The 16081-nt window shown below is 33.2% G+C and overlaps 1 protein-coding gene across 4 annotated transcripts in view; it reads right to left on the minus strand.

Moving 5' to 3' along the window:
* The window catches only part of GRIK2 (glutamate ionotropic receptor kainate type subunit 2), a 633079-nt gene that overhangs the window by 88349 nt on the left and 528649 nt on the right, over positions 1 to 16081 (minus strand). For all 4 annotated transcript variants that reach the window (XM_036871504.1, XM_036871501.1, XM_036871502.1 and 1 more), the window contains exon 14: positions 14333 to 14550. In XM_036871504.1, coding sequence (XP_036727399.1) covers positions 14333 to 14550 — 218 coding nt within the window. The remainder of the gene's footprint in view (positions 1 to 14332; positions 14551 to 16081) is intronic.

Below are 16081 nucleotides of genomic sequence, written 5' to 3' on the forward strand. Positions count from 1 at the left end.
AGTGCTTTCCCTGGATTCCAAGGAGATCTATGTCATAGATATCAACACCTTCAACATCATCATAATAACTGTCACCATCAAATTTGCTCCTTATGAGGTCCTTTATGAAACATCTTCCTAAGGGTTATAGTATTCCAGGTAGACTTAAATATGGTTGTTTTAACTATGTTCATATCTTAGTCATGGCCATCTATGTCGTCACCTCCTTCCCTTTTGATAAAATGGATTCCTAATTCACCCAGGTAAGTTCTGTTTATTCGTTGGAGTCAGGCTGGGGTTCCCTGCTGCTAGTATACCCTGAGCAGCCTAGTATAACTGGGAAACTGAAGTCCAACCCAAATGCATTCAATGTTAACTCTTTGTGAGAGGAGCACAGACATGCAAGTGATCTTTCTCATTCATAGAAATGTGAAGGCTGGATAAAGTGCAGCTAATAGACAAAGAAAAATGTTTCTATGATCATTCCTCTAAATGTTTATTAATATAGTTTAACCGAAAAAGGGTAATGACTATTTCTATATATTTCTATTACATGATTTTTTTCCCTCTTTTATTTGAAGACAAGATTATATTAGGAAGTCTAAACAGATAACTTTTAATATCATCTCTCTACTGATGTTAATTTAAGGTTTGTTTTAAAATATTTATTAAATTTAATATTTGAAAGCATTGAATTTCTGATATTTTAATCAAGTGAACATTAAAAATGAATATCCCAATCGCTTAGGTATTTAAGTTACAAGTGATTTCTCTGCTGTATATATGAGTTTATATATGAACATACTTCGAAATTTTGCAATGACTAAATGGAATGGGTTTGGAAATTAGCAAAAGGCTATTTGTTTTAAACTCTGTCTCAAGAAAAAATTATTTCTGAAAGTATCATAAGAACATTCTTATAAGCTATTCTACTGAATCTTTAAAGTATATTCCTGAAAAGAGCATCATTACTTGTGCTCAGTGAAAACAGAAGAATCTGTGTAGCTGTATTAGGGCTAAAAGTCTTTAAAATTGAAATACGAGGAAAACCAATGAGATCAAAATATTATATATCTATAGAAAAAATGCTGGAGGTTATTGTGACAAGATACCAAGAACTGTCTTTGGAGGTTGGACTTAGGACATTTTCCCCTTCTTTTCCTAAAATTCTCATGAGTCATATGCATTATTTTTATAAGAAAAAAAGAAATTTGCTTAGAATTACAATGGTTAATATTCATGGAGAGGAAGAACAATTAAAAATGGGAGTTTTTCTTCTATTTAAGCATTAATTCTGAACACGAATTGTTTGTCAAAGCAAATCTCACACGTTAATAAAAAAAGACCATTAATTAAACAATTAAAAAAAGACCGTTAATTAAAAAACTATGTATAAGGTATGGACGGAACTGGATTCATGATGCATTTTACTTTTTCAGCTGTATAAGAGTGTAATCCAGAATATTATCTTTAAATAATTATTTTAAAGTAATCTACAATCAAGATCAAATTATTAATTAAACAAAAATGCAACTGAGTGTCAGATCTGAACATTAACCATAGGTAAACTGGATGTATTTCCAGGAACACAAGCATTTATATTGGGGGAAATGGTTTCATCTGCTACAGAGTTTAACAATTCAACTATTAAGCCTTACAATAAGAATCGCAGTAAGTACGTACTGGGAGTTTATCACATGTTTAGTGTCTTATGTAAACGATCTATACGACACAAACTTATATCCCCAGTTTACCTATACTTTCTTACCTGTAAGAACACAGAAGCCTGGAGAGGTTAAATTAATCCCTAGTGAGAGACAGATATAGGATTTCATGCCACAATCTAGGCTATGCACTTAATCATTATGTTAAAATGCATTGCAGTGACTCAACAATTCTTTATATCCATTATTAATGCTTCTTTCTGGTTCTTTGGTCTTTATTTAATTGTTTTTGTAATAAATTAAAGTGAAGCTTAAACTCATAGTGTTCTGAAAACAGTCAAGGGACCTACAAACCAAACTAATTGATGGTGCAGCTTCTAATTAGCTGTAATTACAATATTTAATAAATGAAACACCTACTTTTAGAGATAATCAAATATTTCACTGTACTCCACTAATGCTATGGTGTATACAATAGGCTAATAACAATCAAAAGCATTATTCAAATGCTGTCGGGAAAGATAAAAGTACAATTTATTGCCAACACTGTACTATTCTTCTACTAAAACAGATTTCATATGGAAACTGGGTATAAGAAAAATAAATTATGTAATCATCCATAATTTAACTCCAATTAAGATGGCATGTCTTTTTCTTACAAAACACACTCATTCAAGCACGTTTGCACATACACACACATTCACTCATCCGAAATGTTCTTTATTTATTACTATTGAAGAATTTCTCTGAATACTGGAGGTCAATGAAAGTGCTCACCAGTATGCATTAGACATTTAAACAATCGTAGACACTGCCAGGGTCACTAATATTACAGCAAAAAAAAAAAAAATTTGAGTTACTTTAGAATCTGATCCCTTTAACACATTTAGCAGTAATGTTTAATCTAGTCATATTTTAAAAGCAATAGTTTTAGGAATCTGTTATAGTCAGCTTGCAGTTATCAACACCTATTAACGAACTCTAAAGTTTATTTTGTTCTTTTCCCAATCTGTGTGGGGTTAGGAGGAAGGATATAAAAAACTAGGAATGAGTTATAAATTGTTTACTACTTGTGAATATGCATGATGATTGAGTATCAAATCATTGAGTGTCAGAAGGGCTCATGATCTTATATTTTGTTTGCTTCCAAAGGGGAATAACAGTTCTGTGTTGTCTTTAAATAAAAATCTATCAAGTATCAAAGATGGCAGCAGCAGTAAGTAATAGTAAACTTCATTTTGCTTTATGATGAAATGAAAGGACCAACTAAACTACCATGTGATGTCTTAAATCAGCTCTTAATATCAAAGAACAAAGTGATATTACTGCTATTTGGACTTCTGGAAAGAAATAAGAAGACAAATGAACAAAAGAAACTTCAGCTGACCAAAGATGCTAATTAGTGTAAATTCCATTTGCAAAGAAAGAATAGCTTCCCTCCAAAGAGACATCACAGTGCATGCAAAATCAAGAACATTAACTGCCAAGGACATTCTGGATTTAGTAGAAGTTTCAGTGTTTTCACTCTGTAATTAATGGACAATCTAGAGGAATAAGAATAATATGTCTTTTTTGATATTCTAAAGTTAGATGCCCCACCCCCAAAAAACGACCACAAAAACAGTAAGCATGCTTAATAGCTCTTAGCCACAATGCCAGTAAATATAATCTCAAAAAATTTACAAAACAGAGTCTGGATTTTTTGTTTGTATATTTGATTTAGAAACACCAAATCATGCTTTTATTCAGCTATTTATGTAAAAGAAATGAATTTTTCATTTTAATTATTTTTTAAGAAATAAAACATGCCAGTTTTTTGATAATATTTATCTCAGCCTATTTTTATGTACCCAAAAATATGCACTTCTTGAATTTCCTTCGAAGTTTTGCCTAACCAGTGGCTATGAACTCTTACAGTGACGATATTACCCATTATCCAGCATTTGACATGACAGCTCAACATCACTTCATTAACTGACTTTCGAGTTTTCTCCCTCCCTGTGGGGCCCTCTCTCCTAAGATTGATGAGGTGCGACACAGTGTTTGAGTTGCCATCCTGACTTGACAAACAGCAAGAGTGGTCCCTGCACAGAGCGGAGGAAGGAGGGCAAAGGAGAGAAAGAACCACAGTGTATCCTGGAATAACAGCAGCCTCACACACTTGCTTTCCAAGGGAATTAAAACATCTTTTCTCAGACTTTACACTTCAGTCAAACACATGACTTCTTCCTTTCAAGTTCCCCAAAGCTTCATTGGTACATACTGAAAATGTAACAATTAGAGAGGGATTAAACTTTTGTCCCTGTGATATTTCAGAGAAGCTAAGATAAAAGTTGCTACTCCTTCCAAGTTTAAATACATTGAAGCTCTAATCACTTATAATTCCCAGAATGGTGTTATTGCTTACTTTTTAACTATTGAATTCACTCTGGCAGAGCTAGGGTACTAAAACCCATCATATTCTAATTTTCAGACAGCTTGATAGAACCAATGTTCTTAGTATAGATAAAGTGTAATGGAGCACTTTCTTTCCCATAGGAAAGTCTTTGACTCATATGCTCTGATGCCAGCTAGCCTTCACATCTGCTGTTTCACCATTGATAGCTGTAACTTGGCATGCTAAACTAGTGTCTGATGAAGCAGCTTTCCTCAAAGGCACCATTTTATTTCTTGCAATGGGAACATAGTAAAATGGTGTTGGTTTTCTGTAGGCCTTATGCAAATCCCTGTAATAAACATAGGATCAGGCCTCACATACAATAAATTGTGTGTTAGTTGAGGATGGGGGAGGGAGACAACCTCTTTGGGTAAAAATCACCCCCTTACTCTGCCAATAAATTAAATGCATCATAAAGAAGTGGTTGAAATATTTCAAATTTGACTAATTAATATCAAAGCCATAAGAGGCACTGAAAAGAATACAAAAACACTTCAAAAATACCAGTTTATAATATTAAACAAAATATTATCATTTAACCTAATGTTAACAGTAATCCATTACCCACGCCAATATCTTGACACTATTAATAGAAAAAAAAAATAATTTGGGAGAGTTAGAGAAATGATATGGCTCAAAAATCTTTGGTGAGATTTTTTTTTAGATTTCTAGAAAAAGTGTCTGAGGAAGAACACAGCAACGTGAAGAGATGAAAATTTCAGTAATAAAATTAATCATTAATCTAAACTGATTGCTCAGATACACTGGTGTTCAATCACATAAAGCTTTTGTTTCACTCATTTAAGTATGTAGAAAAATTTAAAAAGTAAATTATCCACAAACTTGAAAACACGAAGTAAACAAAAAATTCAAAATGAAGTCTCTATTTATTCTAAATAACCATAGAGTTATTACCCAGGTTAGTAACTTGCAAGCAAGTTACTAGAACAGATTTTGGCCTGGAAGCCTAAATACATCTTGTTTTCCCATCCCCCAAGATAGAGCAGAATGTCATGTTTGAGGAACATGTTGTTTCAGTTTAGATCTGCAGGGGGATATTGAAGAATTATCAAGTGCCACAAAGGAAGACTTTAATTAGAATTATGTAATAAGTTACCCCCATCCATTAATATAGGTACATTCTTTTTTCTACAACAAGGAAAGGAGTGACAGTAGTTCACCAAATATTACAGGATCGAACAATAAGCTCAGGCAAGAAAACTACCTGAGCCCAAATCTCAAACTACTTCTCAGAACCCAACTTAATATATACCTATAGTGTGAAGTACTTCACCTCTTCTTAATCTCCTCCCCCTTAGGAAAACACAAAAGTCACATGTACAACCCTTCCAATACTCTAATATGCCCCTTTATGGGTCTCTTCTTTAATTTCCCCTCCACGCCCCCCCCCATGATAGAAGAAACTGCAATAAAAGTTTATAAAGGAAAGGTGAATATATTCACTGCTCAAGTCCCATAGAACATATATTTTCTCAACTTTTTAGAGACACAAGCAAAAATCAGGATTTACCCCACCATACTTCTCAGAGAAAGCTCTAACCTTCTTCATACTGCTACAAGACAATTCTTATGCATTCCTATTGGGGGCCTCCAGGAATGTTATCAAAAGTGAAGACGTAATTAGATTATTTATTCTCAGCAAATCTGTTGAAAAAGGCTTTAAATGTAATTCAGGTAAATAATTCAAAAGAAGTAAGAATGTGGTCAGCAGAGTTATCATTTCTTGCCTCTAATATTTTCTGGGGTCTGGGTTTCAGAAGAGAAGAATGCTCACCCTAATGTGAAAGAAATGGAAGTAGATGCAATCAGTTATTAACTATTATTGCCAATAAAGAAGGGGTTATTTAAATTTCAAATTAAATTAACTCTCTCTGCACATTATAATCACCAGAGGAGGTTACAAAAAACTCAGATGCCCAGGATCCTACCTCAAGAGAGTTTTAATTACTTGACTTGAAGAGGGGTGTGGGGCTCGGTATTCTTTAAAAGCTCCCCAAGTGCTTCTAATGTTCTAATGTGCAGACAGGTTGAGACTACTGATTTAAACAAATGGATATTTTAAAGATGTTTGAAACTTAGTGGATGATCTATCCAAAGAGGACAAAATAATGACTCCATCCCTTGAGAAAGGAAAACTGATATGAAAATCAAGAATATTCTCTTATTCATCAGAGTGGTATACTGTCCATCACAGACAAGACCGTATTTCCATATGATGTACATGCTATCTAGTTCTACTGGTTGCCATATTTCCTAGGACTTCGGTAGATAAAAAACTAGCCCCATGAGTTAAAGTAGTGCTTTAACTGGGGATTCTGATAAAGTAGTCAGTATGACTAGTGTTACTGGGTTCTGGTCTAGAATTTATGATGAATGCATAGGGATTTGTTTTTCTATCAACAAACCAAAAATTTTAATCACAAAACTTAGATGTTAATATATCTATGCTTATGTTAATATTTGAGTTTTAAATTACCTTCTAGGCACAGGGACAATATCCCCCATGTGAGACATAAAGCTGGCATTTGAGACCCTTTTTCTCTAACTTATTGAGGAGAAAAGGGGGTTGTCATTACTAAGCATAAACTGACTCCAGGTAAATAAAATTACCTAAAAACAAAGCTATGTGGCTGGTTAGTAATACCTAAATAAACAGGGCAACTCTTACATGAGCAAGTATTTAAGAAATAATCCCTGTACTTACTAAAGTACCATAGTGAATTTTCTAATTATTATATTGTCAAAGAATCCCTTCTGGATAATGGTGGAAAATGATTAGAATATATAAAGTAGTAAATCTGGTACACAATGAAAGACATACTTGATTTCTATCCATGTGCAAATAATTATTGAACCTTTTCTTTGCAATGACCATACTTAACGAGGAATTTGTTATATAAAATATAAAAGTCTTTTAAAGAATAAGTCCTGCAGATCTAATGTGCAGAATAGTGATTATAGTCAACAATACTGTGTTATAAACTTCCAGGTTGCTAAGAAGCAAGATCTTAATTGTTCTAACCACAAAAAGAAATGATAATTTTAATGTCATGGAGGCATTGGCTAATGCTAGACTGGTAATCATATTGCAATATATAAATTTCTCAAATCAAAACACTGTACATCTTAAAGTTACAAAATGCTGTCTGTTGATTATATCGCAATAAAAATAAATAAAATAAATTCAAAACTAACTTTAAATATCTTTCCCATCTTCAAAAACTATTGTAGGTCAATTTCCTGAATACGCAAAATGGAAATTCCCAAGTATTCTACCATCAATATAAGAAGAGGAAATAAACATTTATTTCAGAAAACACTTTTCAATCTGAAAAGTAACTACAGATGCCATGTTGATATTTTACTTTTCTAATGTATAAATCTCTTTATAGTAAATATATTATAATTGAATTATCACCAGTGCTCTAAATAAAAATAACAGAAATTATGTTTTGCAGAAATTAAGAAATATCTAATGAATGGTATGTTTCTAAATCCATTTATTAAGTGCATGCAATAAACTGCCAACTTTTTACATTCTATCCCTTGACTCAAAAATTACTTACGTTCTTTTGGCATTTAAGAAGCAAAATTCACTCAAGCTTTCAAAAAATCATTACAGGCATGCCATACCAGCAATTCAGGCTTAAAAACCTATACTGTCACCCCAGCATAATTTAATTTTAGAAGACCATTGAACTGATAAGCTCAGAATAAGTAGCAGACTATAAAGAACGTGTTATAGTTGTATCTGCCCCAATGGCTTAAGGCAAATGTTTTAGAACCTTAATATGATCAAGCAGTTGAGGTCATGTAGGTGAGCCAAAATGTCTAATGCACTTAGCTCTTCTGAGTAATGATGGATATGCCATGATGTCTTTGGCTATTACTTTTATTGTTGATACTATGAGTCCCTTGGCTATTGCTTTCATAATTAATAAGTCACTTAACCTCTCCACGGCCCAGTTTCCTCATCTGTTAAATGAGCATAATGATAATTGCTTCCTACCTTCCTTAGGGGTTGCTGTGAAGATTAATGAGCTGGCATTTAGAATGTACTGAGTTCTTCTAAAGAGGGAAACTATGCATAAACAAAAACAAAACAAAACAAAATAAAACCCTCTCTGTTGCTAAATAACAAGAAATAAAACTACCCCCCCCCCATGGATTAATCCACTTGCTTGCATTCCTAACACTGTAAACTTCATACACTTCTGAATAAATTGACTTTTTAACCCAAGGTTAAAACGGAAATTCCATAGAGGGTTATGTATTTTGAAGAAAACTTTTTAGCTCTCTACAGAGCAGAGAAATTTTGAAAGTAAACACACATTCTACCTAAAACCTCTGGCATAGATGTTCCATCAATGAATGCGATATTCATTGTGCCAATAGATAACCGTACAGAATTTGATTTTTAAAAAAGTGAGTTGCCACCTTAAAGGAAACCTAACTATGTAACACTGATAACAGATGACAATGAAATCATTAGAGGAGGTTGGGAAAATGGGAATCTGTAAACTTAGGGGGAAATAATATTTTTAAAGTGTGTTTTATAGTAACTTAGAAGATAGAAAGCATACTAATAATCTTCTGGACTTGGACAAAGAAATATTCAGACAAATTGACATAATATTCAAAGTACCAGTTGGTAAATTTAGCTACATAGGATAAGGTAGTACAAGAAAGAGATACACTATTAACAATAAGAAGAACAACAAAGAGGAGGAGGAGGAAATAATTTTATAAAGAACTGGGCAGTTTGCAAACAGAATTTAGAGGTGATATGGAGGAGCTAGAATTTGTATGGTTGGGTAATAAAATTGTTTGCGATCTTCAGTGTCTCAAGCCAGTAAAAGTTCTCAAAATTGTTTCAACATGGCTCCAGGCCTTAATTAAAAATCAAATTAAGCATGTTGCCTTGAGGTGCTTTGTTAAAACCTCTGAAAAAGTTAAGGAAATGCCTTGTAGATTTTCTCCTCTGGATTAAAAAGTTTCTAGCCCAAAGTAGCAATGATTAAGTCTAGAGAGAGGCACATTTTAATATGAACTGTGGGTGTGGTTTTTAGATTATAAATGGACTCAACTGGATATATTTAAAGGCCAAAAAAGCTTAGCAGAAATAGAGTCTGTTCCAAAGGTATTAATAGAAAAGCCTCTGGGCCTCCAAATTTCTAGGAGTAGGACAGCTGACTTACAAGCTCAATGAAGGTTTATGTTACATGCCACTAAGAGTTTTTGGTCATTTGTTAAGCAACATTATTGTGGCAACTGTTAACTAATAGAGCCCAAAACACATGCAAAGTCTGTGCTGGGAACTGGAGATCCAAGTGTAAATGATACAGATTCAATTCATGTACCCATGCTGTGCAGTGTAGTATGGAAACAGAAGAACCAATGGAATACAGTTTGGGGTGATAATTTAATAACTGAGGTATAAGTGCTCAGAGAATTTAAAAAAGGAGTACCTTACCCAGACTGGGTCGATTTGGGTAGAGGAAAGGATCAAGAAAATTTGCCTGGATTAATTGAATTTGGATCCAAGGAATAAAGAAAATATAACCAATTAGGTTGGTAGATAAGGGCAGAAAAGCATAACAGAAGGAGGTGTATCATGTAGTCATCATATGACATGGACTAACCAGTTTGGCTGGAGTTTAGAGTGTGAGAGCAGCTGGCTAAAAAATAAAAAGAAGCCAGACCACGATGTGCCTTGTAAACCTGATAAGGAGCTAGGTTCTTATCCTAAAGCAAAGAAGGGGGGTGATTTTGGAGGGTGTTAAGTCACCTTGTAGAGTGTAGAGAACAACAGGGAAAAAAATTGGGAAAGAGAAATGTTGCAAAACCCTGGACAGAGGTGACACTGTTCTGAACCAGGATGGCAGTAAAGGAAATAGAAGGATATATAGGAGGTAGACAAGTGTTGGGAGGTGCTGGGAGATGCACAATATTTGTCTAAGATTTAACACAATCCCTTCCACATATGAGATAAGTAAATATTTATTGAATAAAAATTTATTCTTAAAACTGAACATCCATATCCTATAACTGAGAGCATACGATGCATGATGAAATTGGCTGAAATAAGACATCCTACTTATTAGGTTACAAAAAAAAATTAAAATTAAGAAAGAACATTTTTTCATATTAAGTACTTTTTAAAGTTCCCTTTACCTGTGATTTGGCATAAATTCCCAAAAGAATTGTTAATTGCATCTCAGTATACTATTTCACAATACATAGCCTAGAAAATAGCTTCTGAGAACTGCCCCCTCAGATTTTTAAAAAATTTCACTTATCAAATTATTCCTTCTTTGTGACAACAATAATGAGAAGAATGAAGCAATTTAAATAAGATAAACATGGTGTGATCTTTTAAAATCTATTTTAAAATTATCTAGTTGTGGGTCATAGAAACATAATTTACTTGACTATGTTTAAAATCATTCTAAGTTCTGAATTTTTAAAATTAGCCATGTATTCTAGTATCGGTAATTTATAATGTTTATCAAGCTTTTATTAGGCGCTTAGCATATCATGTAGAGTTTTCATTTAACATTAAAAAAAAATTGTGAGAATGGTTCTGTTAGTCATTCTAATTTAGAGATGAGGAGTCAGAGGTTGACAAGGGGCAGTGTCTCATCTAAATACAGCCAATAGGTGGTGGAGTCTGAAATTAAGCTCAGGTTTCTCTGATTCCATAGTTTCTTTCCCTCTCAGCAACTATTCTAAATTGTAGACTATGTGTTCAGAAGTATTAAGTGATTCACATTAGGTATCTGATACCATTTAAATGTCATTTTAACATGTGGCAGAAATCTTTTTTAATAACCATGAAAGAGGATATGCATTTCCTTTGATACCTTTTGGGAAGACAGACTATATTAGCCTATGTGGCAAAGCCAGAGATTTCAGGTAGACCAAATCCACAGAGAGAATTTGTGGAAATTGAAAAACCTGAGTCATAAGTTGCACAGAAACAAGGTGATTTCAGCATCATTTTGTAAAACATATGACTTACTTTGAAAATATAGAGATTCTCAAAAGAGACCATAACACCTACAGGCTATAGCTGAGTTATATAGTTTTTATATAGCTATAGCTGAAGTTATACTTCAAGGAGAAAGAATGTGCTGTTGCTGGGTGACATTCTGTAGAGTGTTCAGCCCTGGGGTGAGACTTCAGTTCTGCTACACCAAGTTCCCAGATTCTCAGAATGTTTTATCCCTACTTTATTGTTTTTCAATAAAATCCTTGGGCCCTCAGCAATTTTATTATCTAAATATAATTAAGAACATATTGGTGATGTCATATAGCTTTCTATTGTTTTACATGGGATAACACTGAAGAAGCACCATCTGTTCGATTTTGAGTTATTTTGCCAGTCATGGCTTTACATTTATCCCTGGAGAGAATTTGTGTGGAGTGTAATGGATATAGAAGAAAAGAAGAATGAACTCTTCTTGAAGACAATATACATGTAAGGTCAATGAACTAAGTCAAGTATGTTCTTTGGAAGAGGAATTATTCAATGTTGTAGAATGGTGGTGTAACTCTGTGTTTTGCAATACTGAAGACTCACCCCCTTTAAAGCCAGGTATCTTGAGCCAGCTTTTGCTTGTAGTAACACAACTTTAACATTCTTTAAAATAATTTTCTGGAACTGAGCTGTTTCAGAATAATGAGTTAACAGCAGAGTCTTGTTCAATTAGTAAAAACAGGATGGAAATTCCTTTAGAAATCAATGCCTTAAGGGTGCTTCCTAGAGTGTTTGTATGCATTGCTGTTAATTAAGAAATAAAAGAATGGTATCAGATGTAAATCGACTATACACAATAGTCTTGGATTCACTGCAGAATTTCAAAATGACCATGCAATTGCTTCAATTACAGATTGCTAGGGAATTTTTTTTTTAAATTTCATACCAATGGCTGGTATAAGTAGATAGTTTAACAAGCCAAAATATGAGGTTGAAATTAGTATCAGTTAGGGCTACACTACAATAACTAAAGAAAAATCAACATTTACTGTATCCTTTTAAATTCTAATGTTTTTTCAAATTTCAACAGTAAGAATTCAGCATGTGATAAAGTTATCAACATAATTGTCAACTTAGTGATTATCACTGTGTGGTTTTTATTGTGACAATTGTACATTCCCAAAGGCTTCAATTTTACAGAAAGAAAGTCTGTGCTGTTGGAAACAGAAAGTTGTTTCATGTCACTTTTCTCTGGGTGCTAGAGGCACCCGTGTGTGAGAGAAAGAAAAACAAGAGATGAGAGTAAGAAGAAAAGTGAACAGCAAAGAAAAGTGAAGTTAGGCAAAATGACACTGCAAGAGAGCAACTGAACTAAACAAAAAACAAAATTAGCAAAACAGAAGTTGGAAAGACAAGAAAGACAAAGAAGGGAGAAAATAAGCTTAAAGATGGGGAAAAGGAGAAAAATTTTAAACATTGATTTTCCAGAGGTATACCTTGCTCATAATATATAAGAACTTTGAAACTTAAGATATTGGAGCCTTCTAGAAAATAAAAATAAAATTTAAACTCTGAAGTATTTGTGAAACAGAAATAATTACTTCTGGTATCAAATCACTTGCATTAGTATTTTATTTGTATTATTGTACAAAGTCAACTTCAAAATTCCCTTGAATATTGTAATAATTTAAATGCATTACATATTCACTCCCAGCAAAGTTAAAGACACCGATGATGTACACTTAGAATTTTCAACAGCTGGTTTCTTTTTTATTAAAAAAAAAGTGTTTTATAAGAAAAACAATCAATTAATATTAAATATTCAATTGGGGAAAATTGATCAATTGCAATTAATATAGACAAATAGCACCATACTGATCATAACGCTTTGCTCATATTTGATTATTCAATAAATTTGATTAAATGATAATAATTTTCCAATTGAATAAAAAATATGCATCCAATCTTTAACCTAGGCATAAAAAATATTCTCTTTGAAAGTAATGAAATTTTAAGAATTACATAGATTTGACTAAAACAATCAATCTATCTCATTCTTTGGGTATTTAGTGTCCTCCAGAACCCTAAAAGAAGCCGATTTAATTTGTAAGAATTTTTACAAAGAAAGTTGCATAATTATTTGGCAAAGTTAAGTAAAACCCAGTTATATGATCCTTGATCTAGTCTTCCCTGTCTCCAACTAAACTATAACCTTCTTAAAAGTGAGAATTAGACGTTATTTGCTCTAGCATACCCAACGTGTAGTACAATTTCTGGTACTCAGTAGGCACTTACTGAATGTTGAAAGAATTTGTTTTATAACTTGAGTCAGTTATTTTTTAAAAGAAAAAACATCTACCACTTCTACTACCCACTTGAACTGCCAATTGCATTCGTGTGAACAGTGAAGGAAAATACCAAGGCTTAAAAATTTGCCCAAACTACAAACAACATAAAAATACTTAGTAAAATAGAAAAGAAATTATGAAGTGATACGGACTCCCTAAAATGGAATCTCCTCGTTGGGTCTACTCTGGCCCAGTGAGATCAGCAGAAGCAAGGAGAAGATCTGAATAATAAAGAGGAGAGCAAGATACTCTATATGCTTGGAACTTGGTGCAAGCACACCTTCCAGTTAAATGTTCCACAGGCTGACCCACTGCAAACCATTGCAAGTTCAATGGGGTAGCCCATTTTGAGATTCTGTGCCTTCCAGAATATTAGATGGATGAATGTCCAGAGAATAGGAACTGTTTCTGCTTGCTTCTACCAGTCCTTATTTTCCTTCTTTTTCTATAGGCTCTGAACAAGTTGACCTTGTCTCATCATAACAGAAAGAAATGTCTGTATGGAAAACATTCTTACATGTAATCATTCTATTCTTCTGGAATACCCATGCCTTGTAGAGTCTGACTCTACTATTCAATTTTCAGTAAATATATTTATTTATGTATTTACATTCAAAGATAAAACATTGTTGGGGAAAAATAATTTTACTTTTTTACAGATTCTCCTCCAAACAAAAATGGAATACTTATAAAGCAACAACTACTTGCCATTTGCAAGTATAAAAATGTTTTGCCTTGATGGTCATATATTTAGTTGTATACCTCTCCACCACCTGAGGAATATGCTATTGATTGTTCTGCACAAATAACAATGTCGCTACACTCTTAAATTCATTAATAGAAAAAGGTTTGTTAGCATTCTATCATCTTAATACATAAATTTTGGATAACCAGTAGGACTTACCTTGAAAAAAGTCATGGTTGCACCATCCTCTACCGTTCCATACTCTATCTTGGTTTGTTTAGCTAAATCATCAGCAGAGTCAATAGGGGATTCCATGCGCTCCACTGTCAGAAAGGCTGCTAAGTTAGCAGTATACGAAGAAATGATGATAAGTGTGAAAAACCACCAAATGCCTCCCACTATCCTGGTGGAGAGCGCTTTGGGCATGAGCTCAGAACCTAACAGAGATTGGGGGGAAAAGGTGAAACGAATACAGAGAATTTGATCAGCAGTCAGGTACTTTTGGTCATAGTGGCAGAATGGAATCACTGTGTAATAAAAGCTTAAATCACAGATTTACATATCTCTGTAGTAAGCAAGGAACAACCATTGAGAGGGCAGAGGCTAATTTCAGATAATACGTAGTCTCTTAGGACATCTGAGTTTAAGTATAGTGACAGGAGACTCAAATTCTACCTGAGACAGTGCAAAATAAGAATTACATATTAATGACTGGGTAACCTTTATAAAAATAGCATTAGAAGGGAGAAATCTCTCTCTCTCTCACTCTAGTTTATAAACCACTTTTATAGATTTTCATATCTTGTTAATTATGTGGGTTTTCGAAGAAATGACTTAATGTACATTCCAATCCATTTCTTAACAAGCTTTATTTATGTAAAGTTTCATTTTTCATGTGCATGAAGCCCAAAAATCTTGTCTATACTGCCATTTAAAAAAGTAATGTTGTAGGAAAATAATTTTAATTATCCACATTTCTTGAGCTCTGGGGTTTTAATCCAGTTTTTATTTTAAAATAGGTAGTAAATTATTTTCTTATGCATAAACAAATGTCTCCTATCACTATAGTTAGCCTCAATGAGGGAAATCAGAATAAGAATAAATAGTGAAGTTGCGATAAATTTATTTTTACACACATATAAAAATTTCATAATTATATTACAAAACATGGCTGGAGTTGCCTGCTCATGGTATTAATAAGAGAATGAGATCTGATACTTATATCTTGCTTTTGAGTATTATTAATTTTAATTAATTTAGGTTAAAAAATAAAATTCTAACAATTTTTAAATTGAGTCCTTTGGTTTTACCACATTATTTGCAGTCTTAATATTGAAACAAACACATATCAGCATGTGTAACTTTTTTTATAAAAAAAGTATACTAAATTTATGGATATATATATTACTATCCACTTTTAATCATTTTGAACCTACAGTCAAGAAAGCATTGGCTACAAATTAATTAATTTTAATAGGGTTTGAGTAAAATGGAATGAAGCAAAGATGGACTCCATTTTGTTTTGCTTAACATATTTTTTAATATAATAACGGATGCAGTAAGGTAACTGTATCTTTAGAAGGAATGAAAAATACAACAAATTATTCATGTTAACATTGAAAAGAAGTGGTATCATGACTTGGCTCTATCAAAACAGCCCATCTTATACTGCAGTTCATCTCACCCTACCAATTTCAAACAAACAAACAAACAAACATTTTAAAAAGCAGACAGACTTGGACATGACAGCCAACTCCAGCTCCAGACTCTGCCTACCACTCTGTAAGGAAAAAAAACAGAAAAGTACCTTTCTGACGTAGTTGCTCCTAGGCCCTGTCAGACACACACTCGGACACCAAAACACTAAAATATTCAATATTCCCAAGATGATCAGCAGCTATGGCTGCCCAGTCTACTTTTTTTTTTTTTTTTAACAACAACACCAATAAAGTCAAACAAGACTGGGAA

The sequence above is a fragment of the Balaenoptera musculus genome, chromosome 12, assembly GCF_009873245.2.
Source record: "Balaenoptera musculus isolate JJ_BM4_2016_0621 chromosome 12, mBalMus1.pri.v3, whole genome shotgun sequence".
Classification (NCBI taxonomy): Eukaryota; Metazoa; Chordata; class Mammalia; order Artiodactyla; family Balaenopteridae; genus Balaenoptera; species Balaenoptera musculus.